The sequence below is a fragment of the Anastrepha obliqua genome, chromosome 1, assembly GCF_027943255.1.
Source record: "Anastrepha obliqua isolate idAnaObli1 chromosome 1, idAnaObli1_1.0, whole genome shotgun sequence".
NCBI classification, from domain to species: domain Eukaryota; kingdom Metazoa; phylum Arthropoda; class Insecta; order Diptera; family Tephritidae; genus Anastrepha; species Anastrepha obliqua.
The window spans coordinates 182472660-182495647 of record NC_072892.1 but is presented as its reverse complement, the minus strand read 5'-3'; the positions used below and the strand labels follow the sequence as shown (position 1 = coordinate 182495647).

The 22988-nt window shown below is 36.8% G+C and overlaps 3 protein-coding genes across 5 annotated transcripts; 2 read left to right on the top strand and 1 right to left on the bottom strand.

The window, feature by feature from the left end:
- Window positions 1-1411: 1411 nt before the first annotated feature.
- Window positions 1412-8217, bottom strand: LOC129243129 (bromodomain adjacent to zinc finger domain protein 1A). The gene is made up of 5 exons (XM_054880281.1): window positions 7738-8217; window positions 4073-7244; window positions 3426-4006; window positions 1745-2377; window positions 1412-1684 (listed from the first exon to the last, which is right to left on the bottom strand). Exons 1-5 carry the CDS (start codon window positions 7857-7859, stop codon window positions 1594-1596), a joined length of 4599 nt encoding a protein of 1532 aa, XP_054736256.1. The 5' UTR covers window positions 7860-8217; the 3' UTR covers window positions 1412-1593.
- Window positions 8218-10846: 2629 nt separating this feature from the next.
- LOC129243113 (probable enoyl-CoA hydratase) lies at window positions 10847-12501 on the top strand. Of its 3 annotated transcripts, none has more exons than XM_054880261.1 (3): window positions 10847-10953; window positions 11012-11828; window positions 11906-12501. In XM_054880261.1, the coding sequence occupies exons 1-3, from the start codon at window positions 10900-10902 to the stop codon at window positions 12034-12036; spliced, it is 1002 nt and encodes a 333-aa protein (XP_054736236.1). In that variant the 5' UTR covers window positions 10847-10899; the 3' UTR covers window positions 12037-12501. The 3 variants fall into 3 exon arrangements, with proteins under 3 accessions (XP_054736236.1, XP_054736227.1, XP_054736245.1); XM_054880252.1 differs by having other exon boundaries at window positions 11009-11828; XM_054880270.1 differs by lacking the exon at window positions 11906-12501 and having other exon boundaries at window positions 11009-11258; window positions 11350-11435.
- Window positions 12502-15260: 2759 nt separating this feature from the next.
- Window positions 15261-18901, top strand: LOC129243106 (probable enoyl-CoA hydratase). The gene is made up of 3 exons (XM_054880240.1): window positions 15261-15505; window positions 15566-16330; window positions 18519-18901. Exons 1-3 carry the CDS (start codon window positions 15382-15384, stop codon window positions 18704-18706), a joined length of 1077 nt encoding a protein of 358 aa, XP_054736215.1. The 5' UTR covers window positions 15261-15381; the 3' UTR covers window positions 18707-18901.
- Window positions 18902-22988: the final 4087 nt, after the last annotated feature.

Here is a 22988-nt window from a genome sequence, read left to right as displayed (position 1 = left end):
CCTGCTGTTAATACATCAAACGAAATGCGAATTGCTCTGCCGTCGCGTTGAGGCGTCTGTGGGATACGGTACACTAGACAGGGCTAGTTTACTGGGGCGCAGCCCTTGGTCGGGAAAAACCCGAGTCATTCCGGTAACCTGCAACCGGCTGCCATGGGAATGCTAAGGCATCTGTGACAGTTCGCTCCTCTTTCCGGATTGATCATGTCCGAGACAAGCACTTCGTGGGCAACTTGGCTATCTGAGTAAATTGAAATATTATTTTTTTAACAAATGACGCTTGCATCCCGAGTTGGTCAGCATCTACATATACTGCTCCCTATTTTGGATCAATCAGTGCCGAACCAAATGGAATCATGTGAACATGCACTTCTTCTTCTTCTTAATTGGCGCTATAACCGCTTACGCGATTTTGGCCGAGTTTAACAAAGCGCGCCAGTCGTTTCTTTCTCGTGCTAACCGGCGCGAGTTGGACACACCAAGTGAAGCCAAGTCCTTCTCCACCTGATCTTTCCAACGCAGAGGAGGCCGCCCTCTTCCTCTGCTACCACCAGCTGGTACCGCATCGAATACTTTCAAGGCCGGAGCGTTTGTATCCATTCGGACGACATGACCCAGCCAACGTAGCCGCTGGATCTTTATTCCCTGCGCTATGTCTATGTCGTCGTAAAGCTCATACAGCTCATCGTTCCATCGTCTGCGATATTCGCCGTTGCCAACGTGCAAAGGTCCAAAAATCTTACGCAGAATCTTTCTCTCGAACACTCCAAGCGTCGCTTCATCGGATGTTGTCATCGTCCAAGCTTCTGCGCCATACGTTAGGACGGGCATGATGAGAGTCTTGAAGAGTGTTAGTTTTGTTCGTCGAGAGAGGACTTTACTGCTCAGTTGCCTACTTAGTCCAAAGTAGCACTTATTGGCAAGAGAGATTCTACGTTGGATTTCAAGGCTGACATTGTTATCGGTGTTAATGCTGGTTCCTAAATATGCACTAAGTATAGAATATTTCGGTTTTGCCAGAATTGAGACACATTTTTATTTATAGAATTTTAACTTAGATCTCAAAAGGTTTATTTATTTTAGATATAAATATGCAAACTTATATGGTTCCAATAATTTAATAATAGACGTGAATATACTTGTCTTGTGGTAACGTGATAAAATTAGTTATTTTTTTATTTTTCAATTTGAAATTGTTCTTACTCTAGGCTTAAATACGAGTTTTCTTAAGCTTACAAAATTAATAGCTATTTTTTGCATTAGAGAAGCATTATGTGAATTTCTTAAAATTTTCTAAATGCTCGTAACATTTTAAATATATGAGACGGCTTTATCCGAGTGCTATTTACTTCGAATTTCGTATCTTAATTAAAATGAAAAACGAAACGTAAAAAGAAAACACTGTACGGGATTTAGCACTAAATGTATATAATAGCAGTAATAGATAACCAAAATATGCGTTTATAAGGATAAACATTTTTATAATGCAGACACTAATTAAAATTGCAGCAGAAAAGTTCACAAAACAATTTTTATATGAAAAACTCTAATTTAGCATTAACAGACATTGCCATTCTAAACTGATTTTTATATTTATTGAGAAGAATTCATGTCGCTGGGTTTAAATGGTAAATTTAGGCATTTACATTGCTCTATAACATACTTCTCCAACGTAGAACCAGCGCTGAAATGACAAACAGTTTTAATACGGATATACTACTTTGAAATCCATTGCTTGACTTACCTGTAAATTTCATTGCCTTTTACATTGTATTCATCGCAATTTTGAAAAATCAATTGAATATCTTTCATTACTTCCTCATTCAGCTGGTATGCGCCCATATTAAGCTTTGACTTCACCTTTGCCAAATCCATTGGTGTTTTTATAATCTTGTGATAGTCCGGTACTTCTGCCTGCGAAACCGGGCGCGTAAACGGCCACGCATCTTCATGTTTCATTACATCATCTAGAAGCTGATATAAGGCGGCACTATTCAGTGGTAAATGGTCACCGGTACGACGAATTGAACGTCGTTGTGATGCCGATTTAGCTGCCTCGCGAGGGCTGCCGTGCCCATTCTGCTGCTGATAACCAGAATTACGTAAAGACGACCGTGACGGTCTTGTGCGTTTCACAAGCGGTTCGGAATCATCATCGTCGTCATCGTTTGAAGAGTCTAGAATATGCTTACTATTCCTTTTTATGCTCCTCGGCGAGCTTTTGTCGCTTCCGTTTACCGATTTACATTTTGGACATATGAAATTGTAACGAGGTGCTCTCTTCATATTGATGCACTCTAAATGGAAAGTTTCCTTGCAGCGTATACACATTAAATCACTTCCATCGTATGAGCAAACAACGCAAACATTGTCATCTCTGTTTGGAACAATAAAGTTAAAATTAAATCAAAACAAGTGTTTAAATAGTGCAGATGCCTCCCATGACTTTTATGGCCGATCTGATTTGTAGAAGTAGTATGAATACTTGAATTAAACAAAACATTTATAACTAAATAATGTGCTACATTCAGATATCATCACTTATTTTAATCTCTACTATTCAAGTTTTGATATTGGGTACGTCCCATTATTGGGTATTTGACGCATATTATTAGCATTAGCTTTGATAAGGAGTAGAAAATAATGATTCGAAATTCTAAACTTTACTATATCTAGTCTTTAAATTTAAATTTGGTTGTAATTTTTATTGAAAATCCTTAACTTACTCACCCAAAGACCCACCGACAAAAAAAATTAAATAAAATGATTTAACACATCTAAGAAGAGGACCAAAAAATATTCGTTATTACAGAAACATTGTAATGAAGAGTGTTAAAGTACTACTCGAATCCGATTCCAATTTAAATAAGTAAATATCACTATTGGAGACGCTATATATAAGTGCACACATTCTACGTGCTCATCCGCATTAGCGTTGCAATCCCACGGAAATTGGGATTTTTAACAAAGCCAACTGAAACAGTAACAGGAGTTATGCATTACCGGAGCGACGTTTCCACGACAGTCGGTTCTGCGTTATCGAAACGACCCGGATTTATATCCGGCCAAGGACTGTCACTCCAGCAGCATTCCCTGATACAACAACATTACCAGAGCGACCCGGATTGTCGCTCTAGCAGAGTTCTCAAACATGTAGGAGGAATATTTGCGCCGATACAAGAACAGCAGTCGTCCACATATTCCTATCACACGAAAATTGCTAACGATATACCTGATATGTTGCGCATGACAACAACAGACGAAGCGATAGCCCTAACTACAGCGCTAGCGCAGAAACGCTGGGAGCAACAATGACATTAGCTGAGAATTGAATAAACTACTCTCACACAGTGGAAGAAATTAATTTTTGGAAAACAAAAAAAAAACTTGATTTATTTTTACTTAAGCAAGGTATAGCCACTTACTCCTCTTGTTCTGTGCCATCCTCAGATTTCTTCTTATCAGCCTCATCATCTTCAATATCTTCGCCTTTATCACTACCAATTTCTGCATCATCATCCAAGTTTTCACTATTATTTTCATCAGCGTCAGAATCACCATTGTCATCTTCATCACTGTCTTGCGCAGCCTCATCATTGTCATCTTCCAATGCTTCTTCGATTTCATTCGTTTGCAAAGGCTTACTACTGCGGCGTCCACTACTGCGTCCACGTTCGCCATCTTTAGTGCCATTTACCATACCGTCATCAATATTATCATCAATATTGAAAGTACGCTTCCGTCTTTGAGACGCCGATTTACTATTTTTTTCTTCGTTTTCGTTACGTATACCCAAACGTTTGACGCACCGTGCGCAGTACCAATTACCTTCAGGCACTGTCTTCATCTTAGGTTTCATACAGAACATGTGTGTGCCACCATTGCATTCATCACATAGCAACATTTTGTCTGGATCACTTCCTCTGCGACATACTTGGCACAGGGATTTGTTCGTGGAACGAGCCCACAAAATGCAATCATGCAGAATGTTCAAATGAAGGAATACCTGTGTTAGAGTGACAAAAAAAAGTTAAAAAAAAGAAAGTGATGTCAAAAGAAATGATATACTCACTTGTGAGAAACTTGTGCTCTCTACTAAGGACACCTCCCATTGTTTCAATCGAGCGAGACCCCATTTTATTTTACGTTCCAAAAATTCTTTATCCTTTACATCTTTTAAGGGTGCACCAAACGGCTCCTTAATGAAACGCCGTTCTATTGCCTGTTCTACCTGTAGTAGAGCATAGGCGCAATTCTGTACATTGGTTCGGATTGTGGGCGAATCATGTAAGGAGATAAGCTCATCACCACTGTCCTCCGAGTCAATCTCGATTGTGTCACCCAACACATCGCCGGGATCCTTAAAGGGTCTGGTTGCGTATTTTCCACCATCTTTTGCATCTACCTCAACATCATCTTCTGCATCGTCGTCAGCACCCTCATCGTCATCCCCCCCATCTATGGCGACTTTTGGGCCCAACTGCAATTTGACTTGTGGATCATATTGGTTTGATTGAAGGTCTGACCGCCATTTTTCCATATCCTTCACCTTTAACCGACCCAAATCACCCGTATAAATGTCGCTTTCGAATTGTATTATTCGATCAATCAGCGCCGCATGCATTACTTCGTTCAGATCCCCGCCCTCGCCAAAACCAAAGTTCGCTTTACTATACTTTCGAGAAGTTTCAGACATCATTAACGATTTGAATTTACGAACTTGCTGGTTATCATCTAATGTAAGCAATTCTTCTGGACATTTTTTGCAATGGTTAACAATAAGTTGACGTAGAGTAGTTAGTTGCTCCTTTAATTGAGACTCACGCTCTCCTAATGGATTCAGTGCTGCAATAAGTGCATCGATATCTTCTTTTTCGTAGATATAAGTCCATCTCTGTCTGTCAGCGTTCCGTTCATCATGAACAATACAATTTCTCGGGTTGCCCGTACACATATATAATTGATATTGTGATGGAGATTCTTCGGCTTCGGATTCAATTACTTTCTCCTCACTCTTTGTATCGGGCTCGTTTCCTTCGGTAACATCTTTACCATTAGTGATACCATTTACTAGATGATTTTCTTTATCTTCCTTGTTTTCCTGGGACCCGCTGAGGGAGATTGTATTTTTCGGAGTCTTAGCAGCTTTATCGGCCTTAGCTGCTTCTTTATCTTCATCAGTATACATTTTCAACAAATATGCACGTATGTCTTTGCGATTTTTTGGCAAGTTTGCGATATTTGACTGTATAGAATTTCCTCCTAATACATTTTTGGGAGGATCACTTAAACAAGTGTCTAAAGCATCGGGTGCATGCTCCACAAAAATGCCTGGCATCGATTCCAATACGTAGTATTTGCGGTATGCACGATCCATGCCAAGATAGACAAGAAAATTAAATAAAGATGAATTGAATCCTTCTACCTGCTGCTCGTATTTTCGACGCTCACGTTCAGACTGTGCCAACAGCTCTGCAATTTTTTTATTCAATTTTTCTTCAAGCTGCTTTTTCTTTTCTTTGTTGCTTTTTATTTCATCTTCCATTAATTGCTGATGAAATTCATTAGTAATATTACGCTTCTGCGTTTGAACATTTGATAAACGCGTATTCTCCATCGTTGTTAATACTCGTAGATCCATCCGAGTCGTGGACATTTGCTCCATGCGTTCTTCAATAAGATTTATGGGACTTGAGTAAGTCAATATCTGCGCCATCAGACAACGCGCAATACGCACAATGTCAGTAAATGGTAACTGATAGATAGTGTACAGCTTGAGAGAACGCAAAATATGTGGATATCGCATACGTAGCATAAGTCCAGGATCCTCTGAGGATGAATAACCATTCCGATACTTAATGCGCCATTTTTCCGCACGCTCTTTGACTATAGCTCCAGACGACAACAAATGCAAACGCAAAACTTCACTCAAAGTCATCGAATCTATTGGCAACTCATTTATCTTGAAAGAGAAATGTCGCTTTGCATACTTATGAGCCCGGGCCGCTTCACTCATCGTTATTAAAGGTTCTCGATTTTTCAGCTCGGAACGCGCACGCAAATATTCAACGCTACAATCTTCCTCTTCTTCTTTCTGCATATCAAAAACAGTTCCCAGAAGTATCAGAATTATGTCCGACAGTGGTCCCGACACTTCACGAATACTAAAGGCACGAGACATTTCAAAAAAACTCAAATTTCCACGAAAAACTTCAATGCCTGACAATATGGTTGGGAAAGAATGAATGAATTCTCGAATCATGAATGCATCGCCGACTAGTTTAGCTGGAATATAAGTTTTAACAGGTCGATATAAGGGCAATAAGCGTTGGTCTGTGCGCTCCAAGTCATCCGTCTTTGTAAGCAAAGCGTTACATTCGGCATTAACACGTTCCACTAACTTCCGCTTCTCCTCTTTCTGTCGTTCCTGCTCAGCAATGCGTTTCAGTTTATCAGCCAATCTAGCTTCTTCTTCTTCAGCTTTTTGTGCCCGTTTTTTCTCTCGCCTAGCTTCTTCCTGCTCACTTAGTTTTCCACCGTTCTTTACATTATTTTCATTTTCAGTTTTCCCATCTTTAGCAAAATATTTATTCAATGTGGATTGCTTTTTACTGCCTGTATCTTGGGATGGACGTTTAATTTTTGCGGGTGTAAAATGTGGCATTTTGCCGATGAATATATTTTCGAAAGTGATACTTTGATTTGTCACATATTTTTGGTAAGACTCCGGTTTTGGTCGTAATATACCATCCACACGAGTTACATTATCTTTCACGAACATTTGCAGATTCTCTGTAGTGAACTCTTGTCGCTGACGACGGATATTTTCAAATGGTACAATTACTTCTGCCTCATTTTGTCCTTTCCGACGCAACTTGTACTGAAGTTTCTCAGTTTCTTCATACACGCCGTTGGCGGGAGGCGTGTTACTAGACGGCACAATACCTAACACTGTGTAGGCGTTATATGTAGAAGTTTTATGGCAGGCAGTTACTTCTTCATTGATAAAAAAACGCTTGCGCAGAAATTTGCATAAAATTACACAAAGTGTGTTCAATGAGGATTGCTTCGAGTTTTCAACAACTAGCATTACCGGTGCTCGAAGACAGTACTTAAATAGTTCCAGTTTCTTGCGCGCTCTTCGTTCACTACGTAATGCCTCTGCATAGGTGAGATTATCGCGACCAGTGGCTTCGCACTGCCAAACAGTGGAATTTATTACCATTACATGGCGGAAGTAGTCCCTGCAAAAATATACACAATTAGAAAACATTGAATTCGTTTACAGGAATAATAATACTCCGGATGGTTCACATGGCAAATCTTAAAAATACAAAATTTATCCGACACCAAGAACTTTGAATAAAATAACAAACCCTAAGTCCCATTATTTTTGGATAATGATATTTATTTTATCATATCCAAGTTATGGCTCAAATAGGGTTCGATCATGGCATATACTTGGCAACACTACACGCGTGCGTTGCTCGCGAATAAGTTCCCGCCAACCGCTTTCCGTAGCAGCTGGTTGGACGTTTTTGATTACATTCTCAATTACGCTTTAGCGTAAAATTTATTTGTCTTCTTTTAGTTCCCTGTTTCTTTTTGTAGCATCGTTTTACGCAAACCAATAGGGCAACGGCTAATACAAAAAAATGCGAAGCTTAAGAAAATGCAAAAAATTGGCCATCCCTCATCATGTCATTGAATTTATATAGCAATAATTATGATACTTACTCGTAGTCGCGAAATATCTCCCTTGTTACTTCACAAAAGAAAACCTCGTCGTTGTCATGAAAAGTCTCGTTTCGATTACGGGATGGCATATTATCGAAGCCATCACGTTTACAGATAGGCATTTTCCAAACAATTACAAGTGTATTTTATATGAATAGTACTACGGTGCACTTTTGCGATTCTTTTTTGCAGCACAGAAATAGAGGAGTTTCGGCAAATTGCTCTAGCGAGTGTTGTTGGAATGGATGAAAGCCACAAACACTTTATACACGACGCGAATTTTCAAATTAACAGTCTGCGTATTCACAGCACTTCTCCACAATTCCTGCAGCATAAATATATTATCCGTAAACCCACTTCGTTTTATCTGATTATTTCACAAGTTATATTTAGCAAATTAATCAGAAATTTAAAGGAGTTTGCACTTTTCACGCGCCAATAAGATTTTTACTTCTTCTTCACGAGTTGGTTGTCTCACGCTTTTCACTTTTAGAACTCAAACATAGATAACACTCAGAGTTGCTCTGAAGTTCGACGGAAAAGACATACAATAGAAACGTCAAGACTGTGTGGTAAGGCGAATTCGTACAAAAGGTGACGTCTTCCTATAACAGTTACTTCATTTTTCGGGGGATTCACATCATAACAAACAAAAAGAGGAGAAATTACATGTTTGAGAAAATTCAGTGAATCTATTGGTAATATAGTGAATTGTGAGATTAAAACTAAACAAACTAATGAAAACAAAGTGTCGCGTGTTAAATTGTGAAAGCACAAATTAATATAAAGCCTCCAAATGCAGTTTGTTTGCGTTTTTTATGCGGAAGACGCCGTGGCAAGAAATTGTGTGTGTGCATAATCTCTCGTGCTTCGTAATTTCTATTGCTTTTGCCTACACTTCCCATTCACAAACAAGTTATTCTCCTTCCTTTTGGTAAAAAAAGGCGAAACTCTTTCATTTTGAGTGATAGCGCGCCCATGAATTCGTTTCAAAACTTAGCAGCATTCACACATCACGGGATGATGAACAGCTGATAAGCGAAATGGTGGGCTGCAAGAAAATATGCGTCAAAAATACCTATCGAAAACAGTTCGTTGGTGCCTAATGGAAAAATGACGGGATTGAATTCCTTATATCCTTTTCGGCTTCTACTTTTAATTAGCTCTGTGTACATTTGTGAATACATTTTGCATACATGTAATTTTATTGAAAACTGTGTGTTGGTTTATGTCTATAAATATTACACGGTTGAAAAGCGTGGGTAAGGTTAATTGAATTTGAGTTTGAGATATTTTACAAACATACTTTTGCTAACTATTTTTAAGTTATAAAAAATTAAAGGTTATCTGCTTTAACTTTTTCTATTTGTTGTTTCAGCATTTTATGTTTTGTTACCCACTTTTAGTTATGTTTTTGGGGTTCATTACTTTATTATTATTATTATATTACTTTTGTATTTAAAATTTTAATAATTTCATTTAAATATCAATAATAGCTTATTTATGTATTTAATACTGATTGCGCTTATTTTTATTATATATATGTAGGTGTGTACGGGCAACTGGGCAACCTCAATGGTGGCGTGAAAACCAAAATTCCCAAATTTTGTTAAAAAAATACCCATTCAATGCTTCTTCCGGTGTGGCCTTGCTGACGAATGTTAAAAAATGCATATTTTTTATACTTTTTCTATACTTACGACATAGCGAATTCGGAAGGCGCAACCATGTATTCTATCATTCTTGTCCAAATGCAATTTTTTTCGTTCTTATGCGGAAGACGTCTTGGCAAGAAAGTTTGTGCGGCTAGATAATTTCTTGTGCTTCGTAGTTTCTATTGCTGTCGCCTACTCTTCCTCTTCACAAACAAGTAATTCCCCTTCGTTTGTACCTCAGTGTTATACTTGGTTATACGTTAAGCATGATAGAGTACAATGTTACTCCTAAAGGTTGCACCTTCCGAATTGGCTGGGTCATCAGACTCTGTAAATAAATAAACAAAAGAGAGCGCCATGTAAATGAAAACTCATTATCGTGTACTTACGACGGTACATTTTTCGTATACTTGTGCAAAATGAAAATTTGGATTTTTCCGTGAAACCGTGTGAGCTGATTGCTTTCTTAACGCACTAAACAGTACATTTTAAATTCATTAACAAAATAAAAGAACTATGTCCATATGTTGGTTTTCGGCTTTGGTTTATTGTTCAATGAAAAATTGTTATTGATAGTGCGGATGTGTGTAGATGTATGTATAAAAGAATATGAATGACAACACTGTCGATACAAGCAAACACAAACCAATGTATTGTGTAAATATGTAAACAAAGAAAGCAGCTGTACATATGGGCAAAAGTTTTGTTCAACTTTGTTTATCTCACGGGAAACTGATGCTGAAAACAGTGAACACCGTAAACTCAATCCCGACTCAACTGTTCCGATCAAACTTATGAGAACCCCATGTAAATGAAAAGTTTCTTCCTTCCGTATCGTAGTACCGTAGATTTTATTTCACGATTGTTAAAAAAATCCCGTAATACCGACTCAGCTGATTGCTCTCTCACCACACAGTGTTGCCAAGCAGTACATTTCGAAATTATTTACAAAATAAACTTAGAAAAATGATAATTTTTGTTAGAATAGCTTAAAAATACTGTTGAATAATGTTAATTATAGATAAATGAACTATTTGCATTTGTTGGTTTTTGGCTTTGGTTAATAAACCAATGAAAAATTTTAATTGATAACGCGGATGTGTGAAAAAGTGTGTAAGCAAAAATATCAATGGCAACATTGTGTAGATACAACCAAACACATACACACACGCAAACCGATGTATTGTGTAAATGTATAATTAAAAGAACGCAGTTGCTCTCGGGGGTGAGTTTTTGTGCACGGTAAGGGACTGCGGTAAGGGATTCCGTGCGGTCTTCACTGTTTTCAGCATGACACTATATACGGTAATGTTGGTGTATGTGGGCACTGTAATTCTATGATGTGCTGTTTGCTACAGGGTATGTACCCATTCGAAAAGATTACACTTTATCGAGTATGCTTTACGGATAAGCAATTATTGGTATCGGTCATCTCTACTCTCAGCTGAGTTTTGTTTAGGAAATTTTTAATTAATTGATTCTTGTGGCTTTGCTTTCAAATGAAATAATGGCGAATATATTAAGACCATATAGATCTAATAGTTTGCAGAAGCTACTAGGCGTAAGTTTATAAATTTATATATAAATTTATTTTAAGGCTAACCTTACGATTAAAGCAGAATATATGTTTACGAAAAAGGCAATACTTTTCAACTGAAGCATCAGAAAACAACGGCAAAGCTGGACCCATGGTATTAGTTGATAAGGATGACCATATCACGTTAATTGGTTTAAATCGACCAAATAATCGCAACTCCATTGACAATAAAACCGCGCGTTGTTTAAGTCAAGCCATCGCCAGTTTTGAAGCGGACGAAACGTCGCCGGTGGCAGTGATTTATGGAATAGGGGGCTCTTTGTGCACAGGTCAAGATCTGACAGAATTAGAAGCGCGTTGCAAAAAAAGTGATTTTAACGAGAATTATAGTGCGCTCTCTAATCATAATTTTTTACATAGGCATTCGAAAAAACCAATTATTTGTGGAATTAATGGTTATTGTGTGGCCGATGGGCTAGAATTGGCGATTTTTTGTGATCTTCGCATTATGGAGGACACTGCAGTGTTGGGATTTTTTGGCCGATGCATTGGGCTCAATCTAAAGTGTGGGGGAACAGCTAGGCTACCTGCTATAATAGGATATTCACGATCAATGGATTTGTTGTTAACGGGTCGGCGCGTGGGTGGCCAAGAGGCTCTTCAAATAGGGTTAGTAAATCGTCTAGTAGCTACAGGTACGGCGCTTGGGCAGGCAGTAAATTTAGCTTTTTCCATTGCGAAATTTCCTTTAAAAGCCCTTCAAAGAGATCGTAACAATTTATATGCAAATCATTACGAACGGCGCAATGGTTTTTGCGCAGCGATAGGCCATGAAACTGCCCCAATTCATTCTAATATTGTAAACGAAATTGGAGAAGGTGTAACAAGGTTCAAAAATTGTAAGTAATATTTATTTAGAATCCCATTAACCACGGTCAAATAGGTCCTTATGATACTTATTGAAGTTTTGTTTCAGCAAAAACAAATGGATCGAAGATAGAATCGTGGCAGGTAAAGCCGAAAGCTTTACAAACTTGGGAAAAAGAAGAAGAACTTCACGAGAAACGGTTTGCATTAAACGCAAATACGATTCAGAATAATTGCTGACTAAAATGCATAGCTACCGTTTTCACTCAGTAGTCTTGGAATTGGTCCAAGTTACATTTCGGCTTACGAGTAAAATATAAGTATCTACCTATACTTTTGAAGCAAATATATGATATAAAAATAATACACTTGTTGTTACCATAGAGGTTTCGAATTTTTCGAACAAATACTTGCAAGTATTTTACTATTAGTTAAAAAAAAAGAGTTTTAAAAAAATGTTTTCCTTTTTTTCTTCTAAAGGGAAAGTATGTATGTTCCGTTCCAAAATATGTACGTGGTAGCCAAATCATATGGTATATTTGTCCATGCATTTTTGGAGTTATAAAAAATTTTTTATATATATTACGAAGGAGTTTGTTTAATTCAAAAACGTTATATAAAACTACACATATCAAACCAAAATAATTCTACTTTCAACCAACATTGTACAAAATTGAACGAAAAAAGTATGTGATTATTCTATAACAGGTTAGTAGTTGTATATGATTTTTTTATTTATTTATTTCTTTTTATCATTACTTATTATTAGTAGTCAGATTCTCATTGACATTCACGACACCACGTTGTTTAAAAGACGTTTTGATTGTTACTGTAATATTTGTGTAAAGGCAAAGTTTTTTAAATTAAACAGCTATTCAATTGTATGTGTGCCAGTGTGTCCACCATTACAGTCAATGACTTTGTGTATTCGAATTGGCGTAGATAATATTCGATAATCCTACTGCAGGTTTCTGTGGGAGTGGAACACCATAATTTTTTTTTATATTTAAGAAGAATAATTTAAGATGATTTCTTTCCGATTCGCTTCTTTAAATCTCCCCAAAGGTTTTCAATGGCGTTTATTTCGGGTTGACTGGCTTGGTCAACCTATAACTTTAACATTTGTAGTATTTTTGGTCATTGGCTTGCATAAAAAGCCACGGAAGTGGCATATTCGCCTCAGGAAATGGTAGCATCTCTTCTTGAAGCATGGCCTTGTAAATAAATGTGTCCATTTTATTGGTTATGAGGTGAATAGAATTTGAGGGTGTTTCTCTCCATACCAAGAGAAGCATCATATTATCATGTTGCCGCTACCGCGATTGACTGTTTTTTTTTTTGTGAACCGCGGTGAGAACTTGTCACCTTTAGGATGGCTGATAAAATGATGAAATAAATTTATTTTTGTTTCTCGCTCCAAAGTATTTCGTACTATTTTTTCATACCCTCTGGTCCCCACATGACTTGTGCTCTTGAGCTAAATTTTTCCTTCTTCGTTAAATAGCTTGTTTCAACAGAGGAACTTTAGAGCTATTCTACCTGGAAGGTTCATGTTGTGCAATCGACGCCGAATAGTTCTAGCTGTAATTCCAGCAGGCCTCTTGGTACGAGGCACAATTAAGTTATCAGTAGTGTAAGTCGTTTTCTTTTTATCACCACGTAGTTCATGAATTTTTTGGGCTTAATGGCATGTAGGACAAAATTTTTGGACCGTCCTAGTGACTCAACGATATATTTGTACGATTGTTTCTATTTTTGATGATTGACAATAAGCCACCGCTCCTCCGCCATCTTTGAAAGAAATTCATATTAATTATTATTTATTTATGTGTTATTAGTATTAGCACTACTGCTGTTGAAAAGTTATTTATGAGGCCTTGTATGTTCGTAAGCGTCCCTATTATTTGCTGTTCTTGCTAATATCCAATTGTTTTTTTATAATGTTCAGTTTTATTCATACATACTGGACACAGTTTGCGCGGAAATAATTTTTTTCGGACTAAGTTAATATGTTCCCCTTTTTGGTTTTGCACACTGTGTCATTGTTTTGATGTTCTGTTTGATTGTATTGTTTCAAATTCACCGTTCAAATTAAAAGCAAAATATATAGAGCTGCCATTGTTTATTTCTTACGTTAAAAATCTCAAAATTTATTTCACCAACGATACAGATCCTCTATCTCTATTTAAGTATCATTTTTACCCATACTTCGATTATTTAATATCACCACATTATCTAAAGCACGTCCGTTTTGCCTTATACATGTGTATATATTCAAACATTAAATGAACTATCTTATTCGCTACTTACATTACATTAATTTTTTTTATATATTTTTCTTTTCACTTAAGAATTATCGGCAAAGTACAAAATTACACTTGAAAATAATAGAATCTGTGCAACTAAAAACGCGACTTAATATAACGACTCTTAAATTCACAACGATGCAATGATGTCATTTGTAAAAAAAAAACGGAATTTCAGTAATAGTTTGAAATTTTTCCAAACGGTACAAGGAAATCAATAGATGAAGGCAACGCACCTATTTTAATGGCCATATGTGTAACTGGCAAATTCAATATCAAAATAAGCGAATAAAAAAAGGATAGCAAAAATACGTTCTAGCCAAGCTGTTAAATTCAATTTAAGTTTTGTTCAATTGCATTTGCACAAAGTAAGAGTAACAAAATTTGAAATTAATATTTATTCCCCATTTTTTCCATGAAACAGAAAAGTAATGAACACGAAAAACATTATTATAAAGAAGTACGTAAAATATTGCTATTGGATCGGATGACCTCTGCCAATAATACAGAGAAAACACCTATATACTTTTTATTCGGTAAATATCGCGATGTAGTGATATTTCTTTATTTCAAATTAGGTTGCCGAATTTTAATGTGGTTTGTTAAGCGTACAAATATAAAAAGGGAAGAGAGATTGGTATTAATATTAGAGATAAGATACGGCGCAAAAATTGGTTGTGTGATAATCGATAAATTAGTAATGTTACAACAATTGCCCTTGGCCCTAAGCTCTACCCGGAGCTTAATATCCTTATTATTATATACATGTATATAAAATATTGCAATTTTTGAAAGTAAAAATAACGATCAACGAAGATAACCTTTAATTTTATATAACTTAAAAATAGTTAGCAAAAAAGTAGGTTTGTGTGATAAAATACCTCCAACTGAAAAGGTCTCAACTTAAATAATAGGATTACATAATTACATGTATGCAAAATGTATCGAGTGAAGTGTGAAATTTGGCACACCCCAATCAATGTTTTTTCCAGTGTGGCATTACTGACGAATGTTATAAAAAATGCACATTTTGACAGCGCGCGCACAAGAAAGAGCTCGCATCTAGTCATATATGGTTACTAATGCCCTTTGGTAACAAGGTAATTCGTGAATTATGTGCCGTGGGAACATAGCATAATTTTAGGCTTCTATGTTCAGTACTTCAAAGTCGATTTCTGTTTGTAATCTCTATTAGCGCTACAGTTTCATAGATGACATAGTTTACTACAAAAAGAGTTTGTTGTGATATCATAATTTTATAACTTTAATAATTTGAGTTATGTTACGACAACTGGTTCAGCATCTTAGCAAAAGGGGTTTTCTGGGAGCTCTCTCCGCCGACGTTAGAAATATAGGGGCAAGAAGTATTTACACTACAGATTGCCTGCAAAAAAATGAGAAAGGTGTGCCACCCCGTTTTCGAAGTGACATAAGATTTGTGTAAAATAATTTTTGTGTTTTAGGCGGACAAACTGCAACGGATATTATAGTTGACAAAGACAAGAATGTCACATTGATAGGCATAAATCGACCACATGTGCGAAATGCTATTAATGCTGCCACTGCCACACAACTTTGTGAGGCATTCAATGCTTTTGAGGCTGACGAAACATCACCTGTAGCAGTTTTGTACGGCATTGGTGGGTCCTTTTGCGCTGGTTATGATATCCTAGAGCTTGGAAAAGATGGTGGAGAACAGGTTAGCATTGACATTTTAATGGCGCATGAAGGGTCAGTGGGGCCTACTCGGCGCCATATACAAAAGCCGGTAGTGTGCGGTATCAGCGGTTACTGTATAGCTAATGGATTGGAACTAGCATTAATGTGTGATCTGCGTGTAATGGAGGAAACAGCAGTACTTGGTTTCTTTAATCGACGTTTCGGAGTCCCTGTTATCGACGGTGGCACAGCGCGCTTACCTGCGCTGATTGGTTTTTCCAGAGCATTGGATTTGATACTGACGGGACGGCAAGTTTGTGCCGACGAGGCACTCTCTATGGGTGTTGTTAACCGTGTTGTTCCGGCCGGTCAGTCATTAATTAGGTCTGTAGAGTTGGCACAACAGCTGGCGAAATTTCCGCAACGTGCTCTTAATCACGATCGAAATTCGTTGTATTCAGCCGTTTTCGATGCAGCAAACTTTAATCAGGCGGTGCAAAATGAGATTATGTACACATCAAAAGAAATAATTGAGGAAATGCAGCAGGGTATTAAATGGTTTATACAAAGTAAGCAAGATATAAATATAATATGGTATAATTGGCGCTTACACCCTTTTTGGGTGTTTGGCCGCGCTCGCTCCTCCTCCTAATTGTGGGACGGATACTATGATGTTTCAGAAGCGGAGAGACCTACAGTATAATCCCGAATGGCAAATGGTTTTTGTGAGGAACTTTTTCATAGCAGAAATACACTTGCCGAGAGATGACTGCTATTAGAAACAACTTTTGCGCTTCCGAATGGCAGTCACACAGCGGCTACAGCGGCCGCCCTAAGTAAGATAATACTTTAAATTTCCATATAGAAATTTTCTTTGGGCAAAGAAACATATTTTAATCTGTTCGAGAATTGCAGCTGTTTATATTATATGTATATCGCTCATTTAATGCTATTATTTTACGTTGTCGATAAGAGTTATTTTCCAAAACACAGATTGCCATACTGGAGCGAAAATAAATTTACGCAAGTAACAGGTAAATGAGCGTTTTTTGCCTTAAAAATTATGTTAAGTGACAAAAGGTATGATTTGGGTGATGCAAAATCAGCTTTAAGGTTTTTAAATTTCACATTTGTTTTAATTAAAGAACATCTTGGTTCTATGCTCCAATGGGAGAAACAGGAACTGATGATGATGGAAGAACATCCTAAATTTTCTACGAAATGCAAATGCCTGAATCAATATGGAATTTGCCAATATTCGAGATTTGAAATTCTAAAATTAACTTTTATCTAAAGTCTGTTACAAATGAACCTAGTTGTGCTAGGAGTTAGAGGACAGTTATCGACAACGTAAAAGATATTTCATAATAATAAGTGTAAGGAGACAACTTTTTTATTTTAGTTTGTGCAACTTTTTAGCTTATTTTGGTTACCATGTATTTTTTAAACCGCATAAAAAGAACAGCTGATTGCAATCCCTGCATACTTATCTAAAAAAATATTTTTTTGTAGCGATGATATATACAATGAATCAAAAAAAAAATTATCCGGCAAAGAGTTTTGTCTTTGACTTGCATTGCCCATAAAGTCATTTAAGCTTTTAGATTGCAACCACATGTGTATATATATATTTTCTTTTCATTTTGAATAATTCATTATATTGCTAGACGTGTAAAAAAATGTATGTAACTCCTCTTTAGAAGGCCATAAACTTGTACACTTGAGCTGGAAAGACTTTAAATGCATTTATTTAGTAAGCAGCGTTATTTTTATTTACTAATATATTATTTTCGTGTTGTGATTGTGTGAGTTTTTTGCATTGTGTGTGACTTTTAAAATAATGGCTTTGAAGGTAAATTATCCAGTTTATGGTTAGTTTATTAAAATTTATTAAAAAAAAGTCAAGGGGGGTACTAATAGATGCATATTAGCCCCAATATTAATAAACTGAAGGAGCGAAAGGATTTTTTGTTTTTCACCGTAAAAAGTTATCAAAAGATTTTTGTATAAGGCTATAACTAAATACAAGCATTGCGCACAAAGTTCAGACTTTAACCCCATTGAGCAGATGTGGACGTGTGGGCAAAGTGCGTGATTATTTTTTTGATATTTTTACTTTTTTTGGAATTTTGGGTAATAAAATCAATTTTTCAAAATCAATTTTTTCTATATACTTATTGAGAGAGAATAGTATATTATTATACTTACTATTGTTTAAATTTTAAAGTTTAATATTGTTTTAGAGACAATGCATGTCAAAGACAAAACCTTTGGTGTACAAGTTTGTTGTTTGGTTCATAGTTGTGTATTATTATATTATATAGGTATATTGGTTCCTCAGTGCATTTTCTAGCTCGGTGCTATTTCCGACAAGAATTTCGTGCTTTAATTATGGCGGTTGATCACAATATTCCAAAAATTAACTGGGAAGACATAGCCGCCGTAGCCGAATGGGTTGGCGCGTGAATGTCATTTGGTAGTGCCCGAAATTGTAGAAACAGTTTTTTTTTATTAGCGGTCGCCTATTGGCAAGCAATGGCAAACCTCCGAGTATATTTCTGCCATGAAAATTTTCTCGCCGTTCCTTTTGTGGAAAAATAGGAGGGCGCACATCACAAATAGAAGGAGTAGCTCGACCAAATACCCAACAAATGGTGTAAACTGCAATTATATATACAAGTCGTCCAAATTCTATCTGTTATATGCTTTTATTTAAATCAAGTTAAGAATGTAATTCCAATAAACGTTTACTTCCAGCATTTAAAACCGATACAACGCATTCGTGGTTAAAGCGTGAAAAGTCGATGGCGGACTGGGATGACAAACAATTGGCTGCTGCAGCTGAACAAAAAGAGGCCGAAAAGCAGGCAGCAGAAGCAGCGCGTATTGAGGATGAGAAAAAGTCGAAGGAGGCAAAACAGAAGTCCAGTGAAAAAAAAAAGTAGTGTAGGGAGTAATTGAAAGCATAAGGCATAAGATTTAATTGACAGCTTTAAAAGAAACCCTTGCATTATGTTTGAATAAAATTCTAAACCTCTATTCGTGTATGGTATATAATTTATTTGATTTCATGCTACCTTCATATGTTATATACATTACGTTAAAGTGAACTGAATTAAATTAATTTCCTTAAACTCTAATACTAGTAAATAAATTTTTACTTAACATTTTTATATGCACGTTCGCAATGAAATGTTCAACGTTGCGGGTACAGGGAACCTGTTAATTTTGAAGTATAGAAAAATAAACTTCATAAATTCTGACAAAAATAAGGTATTTTCAGTTAATATACAGTGCCGCTCAACTGAATAGGTTTGAAAATTATTTCTTTTATTTTTTCTTCTCTCTTTGTTCCTATGGCATTTTTTCCTTCTTTCTTTTTTGTTTTGAACATTCATTTGTTTACTCATAATATGACAAAAAAATGTAACGGGTTCTATGCAATGGTAAATCAGAATTTGGCTTTCGTCGTGAAATTCGCAAAATGTGTGGTCTATTTTTAGCTCATCTGATTAGGTTTGACAACTTTGACTTCACTTTTTGATTGACTGCGTGATTGAAAACATATCATTTCTTTGGTCTACTTAAATTTAAAGTATTTGCTACCATTTTTTTTAATATGGGTCGGGGAAAATCTTTAACCGATTTTGAAAAAGGTCAAATTAAAGGCTATATTGAATCTGGCCTAAAACATAATGAAATAGCAAAGAAGATTGGTCGAAGCCAAAACGTGGTAAGCAATTTTCTTCGTAATGGAGCCGATTACGGGAAAAAATGAAAGGAGGAAAAAAGTATGCTACAACGGCATCAGAGAGGCGACTAATCCTTCGAACTGCTTCGAACTCCCACCTCTCTGCCAGTAAAATCAGGGATGAATGCGGTGTAAATGCTAGTTTGGCAACGGCAAAACAGGTTATTCGGAGTGCTAAACACTTAAAGAGATTAAAAATATAAAAAAACCTACTCTCAATGATGCACGGAAGGAAGCGCGCTTCGATGTGCGCGGGATCACATGACATGGAACAAGGAGTGGAAGGCTGTGGTCTTCTCCGACGAAAAAAAAGTTCAATCTAGACGAACCGGATGGCTACAATTATTATTTTCATTCCATGCCACGATATGCAAAAAGGGGAATGCTTTTTGGGAGCCATATCGTTTTATGGAACTTGTGAGCTGCAGTTTGTTTCATCAAAGATGAATGCAAATCTCTACAAGACTGTGATTCAAAAGGCTTTTCCCCAGTTTTCCGAAATTTTTGGACCTATTCAATGGACGTACCAACAAGACAACGCCCCCATCCATACAGCCCGGGTTACAAAACAGTGGATTAAGGACCAAAATGTCAATTTTCTCGACCATACTCTCCAGACATAAATATTATCGAGAACATTTGGGGACTTTTATCCAGGAGAGTGTATGAAGAAGGAAGACAATTTCAAGACTCGGCGACCCTGGTTGAAGCGATTAGAAAAGCCTGGTCAACTATTTCACCGAGTGAAATTGAAAAATATTACGATTCCTTATCAACTCGAATGTTTGAAATAATTAAGAATAAGGGTGGTCATACCAAATATTAAATAATGCAGAAATAGTGTATTTTATTATTTAAGTTACCAAGTGCCATGAAATATTACTGTGAATAATTTTTTTTTATAGTTTGGTTGGTCAAACCTATTCACTTGAACCAAAAATAATGTAGATTTTCAGCTATGTTTTTGAAAATATAATAAAAAATATATAAAAACCAAATCAAAAAAAAAAAAACTTTCGTATTTTATAAATAATTGATCGTTTTACTTAACAAAATTTATTTGGTTTAAATCTGAGTGCTCGTTATGAAGATATTATGTTCTAAGTCTAAAAAGAAGTCAAACCTATTCAGTTGAGCGGCACTGTATTTATATATAATTGGCGCGTACACTCTTTTTGGGTGTTTGTTGTTCCACAAATGGAAGGACCTACAGTTTCAAGCCGACTCCGAACGGCGGATATTTTATGAGGAGCTTTCTCATGGCAGGAATTCACTCGGAGGTTTGCGATTGCCTGCCGAGGGGCGACCGCTAGTAGAAAAATGTTTTTCTTAATTTTGGTGTTTCACTGAGATTCGAACCGACGTTCTCTCTGTGAATCGCGAATTGTAGTCACGCACCGACCCATTCGGCCGTCAGTTAATAGAAATAGAAATAATAAAATAGTTCTTATTTAAAACTAAAAATGTATACTAAACCTACAATACTATGGAAAACTTATTTAGGGTAATTTGATCCCTCATAGTGCTAAAAATAGTATGTACAGATGATTATATTTCAGCACTCTTCAATTACTTTAAAAATTACTGCGTAAAACACTAAAAATTACTAATTTAACTACTGAAAATTACTCTGAAACATTTTTCTAATAGCGGTCGCCCTTCAACTTAAGTTCCTTTTTCTTGTGCAAACAAGAACCTGAGGCGCCTCACAGGCACGTCAGGGGGCATCTCTTCAACTACTCTGGGCCGGACAGTATACAAACACTAAACGACATTCATCTTCCTGCACTTCCGACCTCTGAATGACGTCATCGGATTCCAACCACCACGATTGCAGACGAAGACCTCCAGCTTCCCCGAGAGTCCCGCGTAACCTTGGCACAGTTATGTTCTGGACACTGTAGCAGGTTAAACTCCTGCTTTTCCAGAATTGATCCGACATACTAAACATATGCTCTGGTCCCAACCTGCCGAAACACTTCGTTTCTTGGGTCTACCGTTAGTTGAGTTAGATGTAGACGACCGGTAACTATATCGCACTGAGGGGGTTTAGTAAGTTGCTGCAGCAACAACAAGAATGCAGAATAGGTTACAGATACGCTTAATTAATTCGAAATATCTACTCGTCAGCTTGAGTAAATTTCATGCTACACGAGTGTACGGAAGAGTTCTGAATACAGAGGGGAATTAGGCAAGGCGATATGATATCGCCTAAGCTATTCACTCTAGTGTTGAAGCTTGCTTCTAACAAACTAAATTTGGACTGTCCCAAGGATGGAAAATTGATGGTTAATACCTGAGCCACTTACGTTTTGCTGATGATATTGTGTTGATATCCGAAAGTGATGCGACAGAAATGATAATAGTAATCGCAAGAAGCTGCAGGCAGCGTTGGCTTAAACATGAACGTACAGAAAACAGAGTTTATGACAAATTTAGTAGCAAATGGTAATCTTTTAATAGATGAAGGTTTTGAAGTGCAGCAGATTTTTAAATTACATATCTCGTACATGAAATCACAGTCGACAAAGATAACCAGACTCAGGAAACTTCTAGCATGAGGAGCTTTTGGAAAGCCCAAAGAAATTTTTAAAAGTGAATTACCTATATGCCTTAAAAGAAAGACTTATTTATGATCAGTGCGTTCTACCTGTTGGCTGCAAAACATCTACTCTTACGAAAAGTACTGTATAGAGATGAGACGTGGGTCAAAGAGCAATGGGAAGATCCATACTGATCGTAAATAGAAAACACAGAATTTCAAATGCAGCTCTGAGACAGAAAACCAAGCAAACACGAAAGAGTTACCAAAGCTGGCTGGCCACATAGCGCGCTTTACAGAGAAAAAATGGACAAAAAGAATCCTAGAATGGAGACCAGCAGAAGACAAGCGGAAAATTGGAAGACCGCTCACAAGATGGAGCGACAAATTGGGTAAAAAGAGCACAAGTCAGAGAAAATTGGAAATCAATGGCAGAGGCCTATGTTCAAGTGGCCGCAAACGTCTGGATGATGATGATAATCTAGATTCTGTAAAATTCTGGTTCCAACAAGTACCGCACAACTGTCTGCACTACGTAAAGGGTCATTCCTTTAAAAATATATAGAGAATGGTGTATGCTGTTACAACAACTACAACCTCAACCAATTCAAATAAGCGTTGCTAAAAGATTAAAGGAAATTAAATTTCGGATATGTTTGCTCATCTAACTGTAAACATTTTTGATTGTTGTAAAACTAATCACTGTATCCCTAAATCACTGAAGCAATTTCAGTTGAAGCAGTATTATGCTTCGGCGACACGCTCATGCATTTGCTGTCCAGCAGCTTATAAATATGTATGCGTGTCGGGTGACACACGTACTTGCTTCGTGTCACACATACTTGTTGTCGCTGTTGGACAGCAAATGCACGAGCGTCGCCTAAGCATAATACTGCGGGTATGTTCAACAATGCATTATAATGCGCAACATACC